Below are 19735 nucleotides of genomic sequence, written 5' to 3'. Positions count from 1 at the left end.
CTGTGTTGAAGTGAAAAATGTGCCAGTTTAATCCTCCACTGACAATAAAGGAGTGCCGATCCGAATGAGGCGTCTGTTTAAGTGGAAGCGTGACCAACGTAGATTGAATGGCTTCGTTCACTTCCTCCACTGCCAGACCTTAAACTACTGGCAGACTACAATTCTAAAGCAGCTCAGAAAATCAACGTCATCGTGTACAACTTCTCCTTCTGTTTGCTAATTGGCCCAGTAGAAAAAGCTACCAAACACAATCTAAGTCAAGTGGAGAAAGCTCAGTCTCTGTTGGAAGTGAGAACGGTTTCAGAGTGAAATTGCACAAGAAGATTATGGCCAGGTTGGGAAATATGCAATATTACAACAAATACTGGGCAAAACAGGTCTAGATAATGGAGGAAGTGCAGGAAGGATATCAGACTGTTTTATTTGTGTGCAGTTATTGCATGGGTCAATAACTGACCAGTGCAGAGTTGCCACACAAACACACACGGCAGACTAATGTCCTTTGTCGCAATGTCCAAATCCTCTTGTTAATGTAAAACTTGCAAATTGTTTGCAAAGCTTTTGTGTTTTTGTTATATTTGGTTCTTGCTAACCCTGTCAACATCCAAAACATTTTGTTCACTACAGAAACAGCAAACTGCTGAAGAAAAGAACTTCACACAGTATAGATGCTCTTGTGAGAAATTGGAGCGTACCTAACTCCATGCTGACCTCAATGTGAGCCCCTTTACAGTCTGCAGATGTCTACACAACAGCAGCAACTCATTCTCAAAGCCCTGCAGGAAGAATTTCCCTTCACGGCAAGGATTTCCTACTGCGCACTTCTGCATTTTCATGCGTTTGTGTGATTACCAGCTGACGTCAAGGAGGGAGCGCGTGGTGCGGCGAGATAAAGATTCAGGAGAACCACACCCATCCCCGGGCTCACACATAAACAGGTGCAGCTAGCATGCTCTGTATAAAGAGACGACAGGAATGCGTGATGAAGCAACTCCTCAGGTACATTTAGCTGAATTGGATTTAAATGAATGACGCCTCCCTCCTTTTCCATATCTCCCACGGAAAGTGGTTGAGCTTGAGCCTTCTGGACTGAGCAGAACCAAGCAAGCACATTAATCACACTGTTCAGAGTTGAAAGAGCAGACAATAGCCTGCGCAGAAGCGTTTTTTGGTTAACACGGGTAGCATCAAAACACAATGGCTCACAATGTGCAGCTGTCCTCAGGCTAAGACTGGTGCACAGCTTCTCATAATGAAGCTCAAAATTATCAATCGAAATTAATCTCTCAGCGTCATCCATCACAGCAAATCCTCCCAACACTCGTTATTTTTTTTTTCTTCTGTTACGTCTGTTCGCTTTTCCACCTTCGTGTCTCTTACGTTATTATTTCTCCTGCTCAGCTTCCTCTGCTGGTGTTGCAGCAGACAGAATGACATCACCCACTAGTGCACTGCAGTGTTCAAAAAGATGCATGTGTGTGTATGCATGCACATGGAGCAATCAGTGCTCCAGACGAACAAGACAAAAAAATATATATATATTTTTTTATGATGCTGATTTCCATTCACAATCAAGAGAGTTCTGAAGCAGATGTGAATGAGTCAGCCTCAGTGTGTGTGTGTGTGTGTGTGTTAATGTGTGAGGGGTAGAAATATGATGAATGAGAACACTTACACAGCTGAAAGCAGATGTTCACTATCTCGCAGCAACTTGATCTTACATTACAAACTAGAACTTTGTGAACCAAAAGAGCATTTTTAAACCATTTATTGAATAACTTCTTTAATGCAACCGGCTCTTTCTCCAGCATTTAATGAGGATTTGATCCTTAATCTGTTTCACATCCCTTGCTGGGCAAATACAGGCCCAGCAATATTGTTTCTGATGCAACTTAAATGAAAAGTTTGGAACGTTTCACCTGAATGCTGGTTAGACTAGCAACAAACCAAACAAGTGATCAAAACTGGAGTTGAAAGATGAGGATTTCTTTTAAAATTAGCAAACAGGTTCCAACTAAAGACGTCCTTCCTTTGTGGACACACACACAAACACTCACATACAGACACCCACGCATAAAAACATATAAATAAACCTGGAAATTTGCTGATGCAGCACCAGGTGCAAATCATGAATAGTTAAAGTGCAATCGCAGCAAAACGAGGAAAATAAGGAGTCTACACATGTTCGGCTAGGACAAGTGTTGCTTTTCTTGCAAAACTTTATTAGACTTAAAAAAAAAATAAAAAAATGTAAAAAACTCTCCAGGCTCACACTGCCTACGTAATGTTTTCTATTTAAACCTCCCATTACTCAATATCTAGATCTGTTTTAGACTAACGTTCAAGTTTTTTTCATAAAGGGCAACACAAAATGCCGGCTATGGTAAAGCCAGCAGAGAGCTTAATAACCATTTCATCGTTTTTCTCTCTGCTGACTTGCTCTTTTTAGCCCTAAAATAGATTTTCCTCTATTTTTACTGCTTGCAGCCCCTGCAGCTTGTTGAGGAGTTGGCAGCAGCCTGTTTGCAGCAACAGAGATGTATTTAGTGTAAAAGTGTCAGTGGGGATGCTCAGACATGGACACAGTGAATGAGGACGGAGCTGCTAAAGATTCCACCTCGAGCCTCATCTGTCTGACCGTTCGTCTGTGGAGTGTCCCACTTTCAGTATTTACTTTCTCACACTCCTGGGGACCCCCACTCTTAGCCCACTGTTTGTCTCTGCCTTGCCTACAGATTGTCTCTTTATGACTGGCCCTGCTGCAGCCTCTGCGCCTCAAGATGAGATTGTCATGGGTATTATTGTTACGGTTATTGTGATCTTTTGTGAATGACAAAGAGGGTGAGAGCCGTAGGCTGAAGATAGCGTTGGGCTAGACTTATAAGAATAGGATAAAGATATGGTAAACAAATGGTGCTCTGCTGCACAGTTACACAACTGTAAGTCATTTGTTATTCTTCTTTGTTCTACGTGCTGCATGCAGTGTGAAATACATATATTTTTTTAAAAAGATCCATTCAAACGAATATGAACCTTAAATACCATACTACTTGAACTCTAATATGAGGGGAAGTTCCATACATTTATATATAATTTATTTTTGGAGTTGCTAAAAACACAGAACAAAAATGTTTGTCAATATTTTATATTTCATAGTGTTGACATATATTCCTGATATGCTTTCAAAAGAGACTTTAATCTGACAAAGCTAAATAAAAAAAGAGTATTATAAGTGTCACATGCTTTATTTTTAAGAAAAAATTGTAAAATTATTTCATTCAATAAGCTTGGTATATATAAGAAATATTTTGTGATTTTGGTCATTTAGAATAATTAAAATCTTCGTTCATGTTAATAGGGGTTAGGGTTAGGTTGTTGCTGAAATGTTCCATGTATGCAGGTAAGTTAAATTTTTTTTTATATTTTAGTAGAGTTAAGTTTATAGCGTATAGTTATATTTTCCTTTACATGAAAGGTACTTCTGGAAGGAAATAAAATTTACTTCTTGAGCGACCAAACCAGAGTCGCGACTTGAATCCGATGGAAAACCTGTGAAGGGAGCTAAAAATTAGGTCACGTCGAGTTCATCACCAAAGATAAATCATCCAGAGACCCATGGAAACATGCAAACGGCGTGTCAACAATTAAAAGAAGGGTTTGTTTGCTGTATTGCCCAAGATTTTTTTCAGTTATTTTGGAAAAGGGTATAAACAATTGAACATGAATTTATTAATGAAAGGTAAAGAAAAATTTTTTTTTCTTAAATCAGTTGATATTCAATTTGCACTGTTCCAGAAAATAAATGAAAAAGACAAGTAATAAAACAAACTTCTTAGTGGAAATTAATTTTAAATCTAAATATTGTAGTGTTGGGAACAATTTGGGGCTAAAGCAAACAACACTAAAGTCATCATGTCAAGCTAAATATATTTTTTGCTGTTTCATCCATGTTTTTCCATACCATGAATATTTCCTAGATGTAGCAGCTACTTTATTAGACTATAGATGGAGGTGAAAAGGTTGAATGCAGAGAATGATACAGAAAATCTGGTACTTCTTTCCCTGAAATCTCCTGGGTCTAACAAACTCAGTTTATTCCATCCATTTTGCTACTATTTCAAACCTACATCTTAAAACTGTGATTTTTTTCTTTCTAAAACAGGAATACCATTTATTGCGAAAACATTGTCTGTTTTTCATCCAACAATTTGAGTCAAAATTTGGTAGCAATCTGCCTTATTTCTCTGTGTTTGGTGGTACATCGACACTCCTAAAATCCATGAGGTACAAAGGAACAAATCTTGTTGAGCTCATAAAGTTAGTCTTAAGGAAGCTTAATTGTTTCCTACTGTATTTTTTTCTGCTTACTTTTTCCTATTTGCCAAAAATAGGGAAAACAGGGTTCAGAGCTGACTAAACTGAATGACATTTATCTTCAGACAAAAGTATTTCCAGGAGTTGCATCATGAGCATCACTGTAAAACCTGATGAATCCTCCCCTGTATTATCAAAGACACAAAATAAACACTGGACCCTTGTAGGTATCCACCCTATTTTGCTTGGGCTCAGCAAGTCAAACAGTCTGTACTCTTTGAACTGGAAACGTCTCATTAACTGACCCAGTGATCATTTTGTTGACCTCCCGTTTGCTTACCACAGCTAATCCTGGCTGACATCATTCAATCTGAACATCAAACAGACGTCCGAATGAAGCCAAAAACAAGATTAAAGAGCAAAACACGCCACGATAAACACCCAAATGTAGACGCACTTACACTAATCTTTGATGCACATGCGCCACAGGATCCTCCCAAGGAACCAGCCCCACTGAGAAGCTTCTACTAAAATGTGCCTAAACACGCAGCATATTGACAGGCGCCATGTTCAGATGCTAATTTATGACTGAAAACAAGAACAAGCTGAAAAGTCTCCAGAATGGCTATTGTGGACAGAGGGCAAACAAAAATGGCTTTTTGCAAACTGAGCACAAACAGACGTAGGCCATGTCTTGAATAGTAACCAAGTGCATAATGAGTCGATAGCAATGCATTATCATTTAAATATTAGAGAGCAAGAAAACAGAGAAACAAATTTGAGCTTGGAAGTTAGAAAAGGTTAATTACCAACACAGAGATGGCTACATGTGCAGTAAATCTGAGAAAAGAAGGTTAAAATATTCTGAAAACAAGTAAGAAAGAAGAGATTAGAGCTGGAGAGAGTTGCACAGCACAAACGAGTGAGAAAGTAAGAGGAGGTTGAGTCAGGCTGGAAGAAGAGGAGCATGAGGCGGCGGATGGCAGAGTGTGCGGTACTCACTCCAAAAGTGACGGTCTTGACTGGCATCCCTGTTGGCCCTCCACTGTCCCTTCCTTAAGTTTTCTGTTTCTCTCAGAAACACAGCTGTCTTTTCTGTGGCCCCTTGCGAGTGCTGCGATACAGGACACGCAGACCCCCGTCCACCATAAACACACACACATACACATTCACGGCCAGACAAACACACACACACTTGACTAGGCACGGTGGGTGGAGAGACAGGAGAGGGTGGGGGCTCAGTGGATGGGGGCCCAGGGGTTTATCTCTAGAGGAATGTTGCCTGTATCTAAAGACACACATTTAACACACAGCTTAAAAACAAGCAGGTCTCCCGATGAGGTCCTGAAGACATCCATGCCTCTTCTTTGCTATTTTTTTAAAAATATTTACTCGTTCACCTAAAAGTTTTTCCCTGCTCTTTCTTCCTCTTCTACCTTTCTTCCACCTCCACGTCCCTCTTAACTTTCTCCCTCCTCTCTCCTGTCCCTCCTTCCCAGTGCGTCACGCCCATCTCTGTGTCTCCTGTATGTTTTGTGACAGCCAGACAATCCATTTTTTCCACGGACCAGGTCGCACCAGAATGGTGAAGAGTTACTGTGGCGAATGGGTGTGGTTTTTTTTTTTTTTCTTCTTCCTTCTTTTTAACCGAGCGGCTCTGCTTCAGTCAGTGAGGTGACTTACAGTGACAAAGCGCCTAGCAGTGGTGGTGGTGGTGGGGGGTTCCTGCCACCGCCCAGTTACAATAGGCCAGACACATGGGGTATGGACGGGGTGGGGGGAAGCCTCTCAAAAGGCCCTGCCTCTTTTAATAAACCGTCCGTCATTCCTCGCTTGAAAAGGCCCCTTTTCTCTGGTTCTCCCCTCCGCTCTCCCTCTCCTGGCTAAATGCTGGGAAAAGCACATCGCTGCCAAAACCATGCAGAGAGATAAATGCTAGCAGGAGAGAGAAAGGAGGGGGGGAAAAAAACCAAAAAAGAAAGCTATACACTACTCAATGCCACTAGGCCGTGACCTGAGCGAAAACATCACGTGGGGACGACTGTCCTGTCCACAGCACTTAGTCTGGAGAGTGATGAGAGCTCAGCAAAGAAAGAGTGAGGAGCAGGGTACCGTGGACACTAATGTGCATGAAGAGATGACAAATTATCCTGTGGTCCTCAGTGAAAGGGAAAGAAAATCATGTCAAAAATGTCCTTTCACCGACCCTGTTGAGATGAACTCAACTCACAACACAACATGGAAGGATACCCTAAAGCTAACGCAGAGCTAGCCTCAGAATGTACTTATTTTGTTTCTTGAAAGACTTTGTTGTGACTGCTGTTCTGGAAGTTGAATGAATCTAATGCTAAAATAAAAGGAGGTTCTGGCTCAGTACCCTGACTACTTCAATTAGCATCAGCAAGAGTCTTATGAGAAGTCTAGAAACCAAAACCTTGCTTAGCATCACTGAGTGTGAAGGTGCTCAGCACAACTGTGGCAGAGGTGTGGTGCCTGGCAAGCCAATTCTTTCCCCCAAAACCTTTTCACACTTTGCCAATATTTGTTGTACAAGGCAGCCCTTCTGAGCAAATACTTTGTGGAACCACCTTTTCATTGCAATTACAGCTGCATCTATTTTGGTGCGATGTCTGTATCAACGTCTTGCATCTATTAATTCATTTTTGTGAAACAGTTTGAGCTCAGATTGAATAGAGACTGTCCTTCAACATCGTTTTAAAGTCGCCACTGATTATCAAGTGACAGATTATATGTAGCCGTCTCCACAGGTCCAAGTCTTCCCATCCATCTTCCAGTTAACTAACATGTTTCCATGTCTTGCAGAAGAAAAGCGTCTCCACAGAGTGGTTTTCGGCAGAATCACATGACATTATGACGATGGCGTTTTCAGGTTACGGTGACGTGCGGCGTTAAGTTTTTCACATGTAGGAAAAAATTTATGTTCAATTTTGTGGTTGAGCACCTTCTTACAGTTCTCTTTTTTTGTACTTTCTACATGGTTTGTGGCAAATTGAATGATTTAAAATATATTGCTTTAATAAATTGCCATTTATAGCTGTTCTGGTGGCAGCAGATGGTAGAGCAGGTTGGTCCAAATCTGGAGATTCCTGATTCGAACGCCCCCCATTTATCCTCCCCAATGAGGAGGATAATTAGGTATAGTCTTTAATTATTTCCCCTGGAAGAGTAGAAATCTCCATTACATGTTAGAGACTAAAAAGCTATTAATCAGTGTAAAGGAAAGAAAGAACAAAGAAACAAAATCACAAAAATAAGCAAAGGCAAGAAAGGAAAACCCTTTCCCTCTGAACATATTCTGTAGTTTTCTTTAGAGAATTAGGCGTGGACTAAGTCTCCTGTCATTGTGAGGGTTTAAACTTTACCGTACATCATGTATATTGTCAGAAAGTACAGCGATCAGAGCAACTCAGATCCTTATGGAGAATCAGCCTCACTCTGGTTTGAAGTGGGGTTGATTTAGTTTGATGCAGATGTGCCCTCTGCACCCTGTGTCAAGCTGCCCTGGTTAGCAGAATAAAAGCCTGTAGCCATCCACACATGCTGCTTGTGGTGGTTTATTGCCCATGACCTGATGGCTCAGAGAACAGAGGGGAAAAAAAGGGAGAAAATCAACACCAAAAGCTGTTAATCGCCTTTTTCCAACTTGTTTCTCGTCTGTCCTCTCACATCACTGCAATTTTTACTTTTTTTTTTTTTCAATAAAAAACTGTTGCGTTTATGTCAGCAGTTTCTAGTAAATGCCCCTCTGCTGGCACTGTGATGCTCTGCAGTTCTGTTCTGCAGCATCTTTGAGAAGCGTATAGGGCTGGGCCGATTATGCAGCCCCACTGCAAACCTTTCATTTGCGCACATAAACATCCATTCTGTGCCTCATCCCGTCTTTCAGCTCCTCCTCAGAAGAAAACGTAAGCCTGCTTGGCCCCAGAACTGCCAGGGGAGCCATTTAAGCAAGCATTAAAAGAAGTGAGAATTAGAAACGCCTTCTCTCTGCAACCAGATTACATTTTATCTGTCAGAGCACACAGGAGTCACACCTACAGATACATGATATCATGCACAGAGAACCTGCAAGTGTCTCAACGTAGCAAAGCCAGATCAACCTGTGGAAGACAAAAGCAGCAAGTTAGAAAAAAAAATTAACCGATGAAGGTGAAGAGCAGGAAAGATGAAGGCAGTAGAAAACCACAGCAGCAATACGTCAAGTCGGGGCCGGACTCCCATTACTCTTCATAAGTGGAGAAGACAGTAGGTGGATATCCAGAGTGAAGGAGGGTCAAAATCATACATAAGTGGATATATTTTGTCACAGATTCCATAAATTAAAATAAAGACTTTATACATCGACGACATCTGTGCTGATGTCTGTCTGTGTCAGGCACAACTCCTGCGGCTTGATCATAATTCAAGCAGTCTGGTTAACATATGCATAAAATATGAGGTTGTTGAAGACTTCAAATTGTACTCAGACAAAATTAATGGCCACATAATTACAAAATTCCAGCTGTATTAGGGCTCAGTGGGACATGATGTACTTCGATTGTCCACAAAAAATTAAACTGCATGAATAAAGCATAAGATTCAAAATGGAGCTAATTATTCTTCCATCTCTTCTTTGTTTTTTGTTTGAGGGACTTTGGCTGTGTATATTTAGACCCACTTATTCCCAGCGAACCATTGTTGCTCACAAAAACGGGAATACAAAAAAAAAAGGAATAACTTCTCTAAAATTTAGAAACATAAAAATGTCCTTAAAATGTCACCGAGATTCAGGTCAAACGCCAAACATCCTTTTGTTTTATCTGCTATAGTGTCTTTCTAATACAGTGCATGAACGTGTTTTAGAAAACAAAGGCACTTTCAGAAATGCATTTCTCCCAGTGCAACACAAGCCTGTAATTGAACTGCAGCGAAGCAAAGAGGAACCAGGCGGAAAACTGAAGAGAAAAACTGATTAATACATATCAAAGCAGAAAGTCTTGATGTCCTGTTCTCGGTAACTGTGATGATAGAGAAACAGGCCTGGAGAATGACCTGTGACTCATGTATGGACAGCATCTTCTGTTCTTTTCACAAATCTGTCCACAGCATGGCAGCAACTTCATCTGCTCAGCTTTGCTGACTCAGATTTTTCTACTGCCATAACTCTTAAATAGCAGATAAATACATACTTTATGTGTCTGCAGTTTTTGCCCAGCCCAACAGACTTTCATATATGAGACTGACGTGTTTATAACGATGGGCAATATAAGAAGACGCTCTTATCAATCTGTTCCAGCTCACCCTAAATAAAGTGTTGTAGGTATTTCTTCAATCATTTAATTAAATGAGATTATTTTAATGCTGCCTCACACACACACTCAAACATCCAGTGTCAGCCTCTTTTCATTTCAGACACCACACACATTCACCTATGCTGTTCTGCATGCAGATGCAAACACACTCGCCTGCATTCGACATACACACCTATGCAGCTCACAGCAACCTTTCATGTGCAAGCATACAGTTCTGGCAGCAGTATACTCAAACTGAATTTTGCTGCACACTTTGACAGGAGCAAAGATTGGAGCAAAAGTTACTCAAAGTGGGGTGGCTGAATTAAAAACTGGACAACAAATTCACTGTCTTGGAAAGAAAAACCCTCCCCATTAAGACTACACCCCAATAAGTGTCGCATAAATGTTCAACAGTGGATATAAAAGGTGTAAAAATATAGTTTTGAATTAGAAGGGTTTGTGTTTTAACAGACATTAGACCATGATAACATTTTTCAAAACATTTTGTCCCAGTTGATTTTAGAAATGGAGCACTAAAGCAAAACCATTTCCTTTCAACATACAAAAAAAACCCATACGTTTTTGTTTAAGACCTCCCAAAGCCTTATGGGAGAATATGATCTGGCCAGATGGGGAAAAAAAAGTAAATTTGATGCAAAACAACACTGAACCTTACCAAAAGAACACCCCACAGTGAAACACGGTGGGGTGTGGTATTTGTTTATATTTGTTTATATATTTGTTTCTGTGGTCCCTTATATTCAGATTTCTATCAGACTCCAGAGGGTTTTGAGTCCATGCTGAATGAAATTTTAAACAGTAATTTTACCCACCTTTACAAAAAATAAAAAGACATTGGGAAAAAAAAAGCCCAGAGCATGATGCCTCCACCACCACCTTTCACTTGCAGAGTGGTTTTTGTTTCATTATTTGCTGCATTCTTACCAAAGATCCCTTCTGCTGAGCGACACCTTTAGACAACGAGAACCTTTTCCTCCTTTTAAACTCCACTGTAAACTATGACTTTTGCTAAAAGATGTAAATCTTGTTAGCTAAGCTAAATCTGAGTTCAGATAATCATATTCATTATAGCGGACTGAAGATGTGGACTTGATAATACTCACTGTTGTATCATAAGGTCCCTAAAACGTATTAAGATTTAATTTGTGCTGACTAAAGAAACCAGGGTTTGTTTTAAATTTTCTCCCAACAGAGTTGTTTTTCATCTGAATGGATCAGGGAACATTTTTAAAATGATTTATCATGGTCTCACTTTCTTTGCTTCTGAACACCTTTCAAATTGAACCTACATTGTTTTCATTGCCATCCACTTTCCACAGATACTTTAATATATAAAAACCATCCTAAATCTTTATTTACAACATATTTATCAAATTTTTTTGGAATAAAAACTAGCAATTGATGCATATAGAGATCTTTTACACCACGTCTAACCTAGGTTGGCAATATATTCCCTTTTTGTTTCAACGAAGAATCCATATGCATGCCTCACATGAGGACATGCAGCTTTCTTTCTCTGATTTCGGTTTTGAATTATTTCTAAATGCTGCGCATATTAGTGCCTGAGTTAACAAGGGGATTCACTAAGACCTTTCTTTTGGGCACTCGGTGGGAATCCTCTCAGGGTTCAGAAACTATTTCTGTTCCTGCGGCTGCATGGATCTTTCTAAACCTGCAGCACTGAACAGATCATCCATCAAATGAGGATGCTTCTGTACACCTTGGAGTTTAACTGGCATTTTCTTTTGGAGTATACTTCCACCTTTACCATGCACTCCTGCGCATTCATCAAAAACACATGCACATGCACGCATGCATGCACATAGATCATCGCTCAGTCGCTCTCTTTTCATCCAGTGAACATTTGCACACAAAGAAAAACCCAAAGATGATATCCAAGGTCCCCCTGGATTTCAGTGGAAAAAGCAAAGCAAAGTAAAATAGCTGCTTTAAATAAAAAAAATGAACAAAAAACAAAGATAAAGCTAATTTTAATTAATCTAAACAATAAGAAACGTGTAAACGTATGAGTGAGACAAGTGGAATATCTCAACAGAGAAAAGATTAATCATATTTGGAAAAGTAAACACAAAGGAGTCAGTAAACTGCTAATAGCTTCTTATTAAGTGAGATGATGAATAAACTGAATGAAAGGTGGAGTTTTTCTTTTAAGTAGTGATGTTTTATTCTGGACTGGCTTCAGTTAATAAAAACAGTTAATTTTTTCACACTTCTTGTAACTGATTTCTAAATTTCAATGTCTATAAGAATGAAACACCGCGAGAGTCAAATTTATTTAAACACTTTATTTATTCTTTCTCGAATGTGATCTTCTTAAACCACATCTTTTTAAGGCATTATCTATTGAATATATTAAAGCTTGAATTTGTAAGCCTATTGGCATTTATGAAATAAGCTTGTAGATCAAAATTGCTCCCATGTTGCATGTGTCTGCTGAAAAAAGCCACAAAAGATGAGTTAGTTTCTAAAGGGTCAGCAGGATGAGGAGAGCCCAGTTTTCATGAACTCTTACTAAAGTTGGTATAAAGCCAACTATGTCACTATTACAAGAATACTCCATTCTCATATTGGCAGCAAACATTTAATCTGAATTTTGTAAAGCTGGTATCGCCAACCCTTAGAGAGAAAAAAAAAATGAATTACAATATTTCAATATGGCGTGGCCTTTCACATGTAAATTGCCCTCTGCTCCCCTAGCCGAGACAAATTACAGCCAAATGCTGGTGGCTGCATGTGAAAGGGCTTCCTAATGTAGTCTGCATCTACAGTTGGCGGGGGAGCAGCTGCAATAGAAAAACTGAGACGAAGGAGAATTTATATGACAGAGCAGAGTGTGACAGTTTGCTTTTTTTTTCCTCCCCAGACCGGGTCCACTGTGCAGACGCACTGTGACGAATGGGGCTCAGCTCCCAGAGCGTCTGTCTCTGAGGACTCACTGAGGGGTAATTAGAGCTGAGGGGTGATAAGGGATATTCTCCAGGCCCCCTAAAACTATTGATGGGGGGGTGAGGGGGCAAGACCTTTACACACACCTCTGACATCTCATTGATGTGAGACACAGGAGTGGGTGGAGCAGGGTTTGATGAAGCGTTATGTTTTCAAATGAAATACATCAGCCCTCAGGGAAAGTCATGGTTTGTTTTACTAGTTTAAAGCCACCAGTGAGGATAAAACCACTTGATGGTTTTTGATTTCAGTTTTAAAGATGGTTTCATCAAAACTTGGTGTTTGGCTACTTCAGAATGCCTGGTTTTATCTTGTAGGGACTTTAGATTTAAGTTCGGGATCACAAAGAATTGATATTTACCCCCAGTTCAGTTTGAAACTGAATCATTTGTAGCAAATCTTCAAGGTCCTTTGGGCTTGTTTTCAGACACCGTCATATTTCTTCAGCTCTTCCTGGACAATCGGTGGAGCTCTTTAATCAGAGAACACCTTTCTGACTTTTTGTTCCAATAAAATAATCTACGTCAATCAGTTCAAAAAGTTTTTAGAATTTTGCAGCCGCAGCTAAAAAGTAAAAATGGGCCTGACCAGCAATTTCATGATCTAAAATTAAACTAAATTGTTTTAGGTAAACTACATTATTTCCTACAGCTGTGATTCATCTTAAATATCTCTCTCTAAAGCTAGGACATGTAAAAAACAAAACAAAAAAACCTTTATAGTTGAGGTTTGGGAATTAAAGTCTAAGCCTTTTATACTGTAAGTGGGATTTGAGGAATAAATGAGGAAATATTGGTGTTTGGTGCAAAAACATTGCTTCCGTTTCTACAGCTAAGTGTCGCTGCATTCAGACAGCTGGTCAGTGAAAGCTGCCATCTCTCATTACTGCACAGGACACATATGCTGTAACAAGCAGTCCAACTGATTCTAAAAGTATTTTAATGATTAAAGTACCTCCATTATTAAAGTAATCGTGTGGGGAACATTGTATTCAAATGCGCATGCCAATGAGTTGTTGTCCTTAGTGATTTTTAAGAACATTGAATTTAAATAGGTTGTTCTTCAAATGAGAAACTTGGCACACTGTCTTGTGATGATATTAAACACTATATTTGACAATGATGAGCATCTGTAAAAGGAAATTGCTGTCTTTTCATTCTGAAATGAAGTTATGCCAATGCTACTTTTAATTTTGTCAAACCTTTATTAAACAGAACCCAAACTTTTCCCATCAACAGCTGGAGGTCTTGACCCTCAAAGCTAAAAGCCACTGCAGTGCAGCCTGCTGCCCAGGTGTCACCGTCCAGACACAAGACATAGGAAGAGAGCATAAATATTTAAAACATTCTCAATGGCAAATGTTTATCAAAAAAAAAAAAAAAACCCTAACCTTTTATTTACAAGTCAGCATTTTAGTCCAGTTAATTTTGTGCTCAAAACCACAGTTTTGTTTTGTCAAGGCGTGCATTTCATCCTGATCAAATTCTTTGATTTATTGTTTGAAAAATGTAAAGACAGTTTGCAGACTTTTTGAGCAACCTACAATCAAAAAAAGGAAACATGCATAGAAACATTGTAAATATGCATGTATAATGTGACAAAGGTCAGATGCTATAGGTGACCTTTTATGGATTTTTGAGTTCTTGAATAATTAATTATTGATAGGTGAATGCGGGCAAACTAGTGAAGTGAATTTATAAGTGCTGGACTTTGAACAGGAGAAAATGCATTTATATTCTGTATGAACAGAACTTTGAAATCCTGTATGACACTCAATGGTAAGGTAATGAGTATCTGTGTACATATATTGTTTAAGTCTGGATAATTGTTGCTTAAAAGGATTGTGATTATTTTTCAAAGCCAGTCATATGAAAAGTGATTAAATTCCCAGAGTGGTGGACAGCTACCTGCAAGTCAGACAAACTCTTCCTCCGCCCCTCCCCATCCATTGGTTTAGCTGACTTAAAAAACCGGCTTAAAAATGTATAAATCAATGGTATACACCTCTATTTAAGTTGTTATTAACCATCCACCTTTATAAATACTGGCAAAATTGTCTCAGGTGAATTTAACTTCCATGTCATCAAGCCAAGTGCTGATAACATTCCTCCAGGCTTCTAGCTGCATAAATTTGTTTCAGCAGCTGCAAGTCCTTATTCTACTTGAACTTCATCTAAACTCAATGAAACACTTGGATTTTGTAAATGTCTCCAAAGGGATCAAAGATGAGAGCGTTCCTGTGGTTGTTTTGTTTTGGACTCATAATCAGCTGATCAGGTCGACTGATGCAGCGCTCACCATTTTGACTCGCTCATAGTAACACTAAGGTTTGCTTTTTCCCCTCATACTACTGTCCAATCGTGTAATTATTGCTGCCATTAACTATTTTAGTGTTCCCACCAATTTTGCTCGTTTTATAAAACCACATTTAGCCTGATATTTTGGTGTTAAGCTCTCATCTTCCTGAAGTAGCAGCAAGTTGTTGCTGCTACAATAACTTCTAAGCTTCACCGTTTCTCTCCTAGATGAAGCCACTAAAGGAACAACAACAACTGCTATCAACTCTTTGTTAATTACTGTAGAAAGTAATCCTGGAGTAGCATGTCTATTTTTTCTGTATCTGCTATGTGTTTCCAAAACGGTCAGATGGCTCCTCTCACCAAGCTGGGCTCTGCTGGGAGTTTGTTCCTGTTAAATGACAATTGCTCTTTCCCACTTTCACCGTGAACTTGCTCAGCATGTGGCAAAGTCGGTGATCAACCCAAACCAGTTAGGCTTCATCAGACATGTAACTTTTTGGCATTACAGACTAGAGTTTGATATGATGAAATTTGTTGTGAAGTGGTGCAGCATAAATAAAATAATTGGAATTGTGAAAGTGTAGACAGTTAAAAAAAACTTATGGAGTCTTGTATCCCACAGGTATAACATTTTCATTGCTAGTTGTTTTAAGTTGCTAAATTCAGCTTAATTTGTGACATCTCTAAATTTATGAGAACTATTGCATTCAAAAAATAAAAACTATATTTGACAATAGTTCTGCACCTCAAAACTAAGCTAAAAGTAAAAAAGAAACAAATAAAATAAAAAAATAAAAAAGTTCTAAGCCACATATTATTCAGATTTCTATGTCTAGAGAAAAAATACACTTTATTTAATGCAAATATAGATAAGCAGCCTGCAGACTGAAGGATCTCCAGGCTTCACTGTTTGCTGGGGCTGAAAAAGTCAAACAAGTGCAGCTGGGCTCTTTGGGACGGTGTCACCTTTTCTCTCCGTCTCTGTATTCTGGGCACAAACACGATGTTTGCAAGTCTCCTCTGCCTCCCAACATTCATTTAGCCCTTTCCAAAATGTCACAGAAGCAAACTGTCATGTAAATTATGTTATAGCCCTATAATTAAAGGATGATATGCCTATTTGTAGTCCTGGCAGGTGAAAGAAAAATGAAGAAGTAGAAATATCATATTTCAAGCACTCATACAGAAGATAAAACTGAATTCAAAACAAAATCAATTGTTCAGTGCATTGGCATTCAAAGGCATCCAGGGGAAAGACTCCATATTGTTGTAAAATACGTTCAGGGCTTTTGGAAGATGGCTTACACTCTCACTTTCCTTCCATTTGTATCCTTCATTCTGTGTTAAATCTGTTCCCCTCATCATCTTCACCCATTTTTTAAGCTGTCTCTGCTCTTCCAAAAGCTGTGCTTAAGACAAGCCCAATGATGCTCCAGAGTGATTGGGAGCAATATGGAGATCAGGAGATAAGGCTTAGGAATTTGGCTTGAGCGCAAAGGGAGGAGCTGGGATCTGAAGGGAAATCATGGGGGCAAGAGTCGTCTGGGACAAGTTTCCCTGGGAGCTTTATTGGACTTAGATGATCTCTCCTCCAACAACTGATGCTGGATTCAAGATCATCTGTTGTACATGTGCAATAAAAACCCTTTGGTCAACCTATCCCAGACTGTTTCAACAGATAAAAAACGACAAAACACAGGCACAGCATGTGGCAGGTTCATGGGAAGTACACACGGCCACAATACACAACACCGACACATCAAAGGCACGAGCAAAGGCAGGCATCAACATTACTTCACGGGGACGTCACAGTTAAACAGACACAGACTGCAGCAAAGACAGAAATACAGACGGGCGTGCAAATCAAACTTTGTGCTAATAAACAGAGATAAAGCATGCAGGAAGGAAACAAAGCATGCACACAAACTCACTGATAAAATAATCATCCCACAAACACAACCTTTCACTCTCTCTCTCTCTCTTTCCCACAAACACTCTAAGCTGTGACTTAACCCTAAACACAAACACAGAATGACACAAGCATATTTTGTAAATCAGAAGAACCCACGGGAAATATACTTCAACTGTTGTCTGACACTAACTAATAATAACTACATGTAGCAAGAAACAAACATAAACAACACTTGCATCTACAACTATGCCTATGTTGGAGTATATTTCACCCGTGGACTCTTTCCTCGCAATATGCTCGTCCATTTTGAGAAAAATCAAAGACATCAAAATAGATATTTACAATATACAAATAGACACTAATGTGTAATTATGTGAAACAAAAAGAAAGAAAACATACAAACCAAAAAATAAATAAAATAAATTAAACTTAAAACTCAGCGAGTTAGTATGAAACTTCAAGCAAGGACAGGAACAAAGAAAAAGGTCCAGCCTGATCCCACGACAGCTGACCGAATCAGCTCACAGCACAACAGCAACACTAGAAATTTAAAGGAACCAGAACTACAATACCAGAAGCAAAAACACAACAAAAACGAGATAATAAAGATAAAACAACAACAACAACAGCAAAAGTGACACAAACTACAAGTGACAGGGTGATTATTGATACTTAATATATGAATATATATAAAGATACATATAAAGAGACAGGAAAATCCAGAGATACGTGTTGCTGGTATTTACTTCATCATCATAGTGCCATACTCCTTGGCCATCCGGCATCTCAGAGCTCACACTACTGTCCTGATCGATTAGCCAGCGATGCACGGCGTGGGCCTAAAAGGACACACGACATAGAGACAGAGCCCAGTTAATTGCAACAGGGAGCAGCAGCGATGAGGAGAAAGAAAAGAAAGAAAGAGGAGAAAGCAGCAGCAGCAGAGTGGACAGAGAGCAATGTTGGATGGTGGAGCAGATTCAGAGGAACAGGTGAAAATTAAAACAGAAACAGCAAAAATCAAGAGGAAGAACGAGCTAAAGAGCAGGAAAAGAAACCTTCCCAACCCTGTCCCGCCCCACCATGACTGCCATCCGTCTAAAATAAGAACCCCCTGGTGGAAACATGGTAGCTTAAGATGGGCGGAATGGACACAATGGAGGACAACACGAGGACATTACGATCATGATAATGGACAAGAAAGTGTTTGTTTTGTTTGTTTTTCTTCAGCTGTGTCACATCGGGGTGAACTTGGATTTCCTTTTGCAAACCTTGCAACATTTAGACATCAATATAATGTACTTACCTCAAATTCTCACAAAGAAACAAACAACTAGTTTATGTGCAGCAAAAACTGCAACACACAGAAAACAACATTTGACACGTCATGGAAAAGGAACATACAGACACCAAACGATGAAGTCATAAATATCGTCAGAAATGTTTCAAAACAAGTGGGGTTTTTTTCAGACTATAGTCATTAAAGTGAATTCACAGCCAATGCTGTAGAAAAGCTGGAAAATGGGTAAAATTGTTTAATATCAATAAAAGTTCAATTAAAAATGTCAGAGTGAAGTCTGCAGAAGCACAGCAATGTAAAAAGCTATTTAAAATGAAGCTTTCTGTAAGACTGAGTGTATCAGTACGGTGATGCTTCACACATAATAATCCAGTAGCTTTAGTGATCTGTGATTCTTCCTATGATGTATGAAGAAATGCCTGCAGTACGGTCACCAGCTTGGTTGCACATTGCTGTGGAGTGGCATGTCATTTGTTCAAAGTCAGCCAATGTGTTTGTGTTGGTCATTGTTACCAACAAAACACTCAAGAGTTCAATGGCGTTGAGATCCAGACAACAGGAGAGTCAATCTAGCAAAATAGGAGCAATCTCAGATTCTGGAGGTTGTATTTTGATAAACCATAAACATCTTGGATGAAGAGTCAAGATATGACACTGCAACTGTTTCAAGAATCTCATCTGGATATTTATATGCACTGAGATTTCCTCTGATGATGAAGAGGCTCCCCCCCCCCGTGTGGGAAGATGCTGCCCCACATTGTCACACAGTCTCCACCTGGAGATTTCTGGCATTTGGCAGAAAGAACTTAGCAAGTTTTTCATGGATACAACCCACGCATTTGACTCTGCTGCTCAACTCAAAACCTTTTGTGCAAAGTACGAATATTTTTACTTGGTATATGCTGCTTTTGTTTGCATCAAGTAGATTTTACTGAGATAACTCTGCACCGGTTTAAAAATGTGCCAGTATTCAAGTGTGAAAACAAAACAATGGTCTCTCACACACCCACCCAACAAGGATCACCCAAAATTTATCAGTATTTGACACCTGCATCTCCCACTTCTTCCTCCAGACAGACAAACAGCAAAGTCTGCTCCAACTCCCTCCTCTGTGATTCGGATCAAGCTGCAGCCAGCTCCAGTCCCGGTCACCCTGAAACACACATGCAGCCACACGCTCACACACACACACCACCAGCTCCATCTGTTACTCTCAACTGTTGTTGTGTCAGCACCAAAAACAACCGAACACAGCTCCTTTTGTGACGCCCTCTGCCCCCTTTGCGACAGAAATACTTGTCAAAATTTGAGGAAGGGGGTGAAATCGCAGAATCTAGGGATTAATTATCCTGTCACGGCTGCTGTGACACATTTTCCATTTACTATGCGCAAGCAGTTTTACAGTATACACTGTGTTCCTATGATGCAAGCTGTCAAAGCATTGACCATTTAGCTCTTTAGCTGTTGACCAAGTGCGATAGCCGGAGGTTACAAACCATGACCAGCGAAGGTGACGTTTACATAGCTTCACATTCAATGACCATAAACAAGGTAAGTCCATTTGTATGAGATGTCCATTCACAAGGCAACTCAACATGCCATAGACAAAAAAATGAAGGAACAGAAG

The 19735-nt window shown here is 39.6% G+C and overlaps 1 protein-coding gene across 4 annotated transcripts in view; it reads right to left on the bottom strand.

The window, feature by feature from the left end:
* The window catches only part of ank1a (ankyrin 1, erythrocytic a), a 100875-nt gene that overhangs the window by 48043 nt on the left and 33097 nt on the right, over positions 1-19735 (bottom strand). For 2 of the 4 annotated variants that reach the window (XM_017306670.1, XM_008418607.2), the window contains exon 2: positions 17555-17647. The exons of 1 other annotated variant lie outside the window; for it this stretch is intronic. In XM_017306670.1, coding sequence (XP_017162159.1) covers positions 17555-17647 — 93 coding nt within the window. Of the gene's footprint in view, positions 1-5316; positions 5668-17554; positions 17648-19735 lie in introns of those variants that run through there. One more of the 4 variants, XM_008418615.2, reaches the window with a different exon arrangement.

The sequence above is a fragment of the Poecilia reticulata genome, linkage group LG9 (genome assembly GCF_000633615.1).
Source record: "Poecilia reticulata strain Guanapo linkage group LG9, Guppy_female_1.0+MT, whole genome shotgun sequence".
Classification (NCBI taxonomy): domain Eukaryota; kingdom Metazoa; phylum Chordata; class Actinopteri; order Cyprinodontiformes; family Poeciliidae; genus Poecilia; species Poecilia reticulata.
The sequence above is the reverse complement of the archived record's forward strand: the minus strand, read 5'-3'. Positions and strand labels throughout refer to the sequence as shown.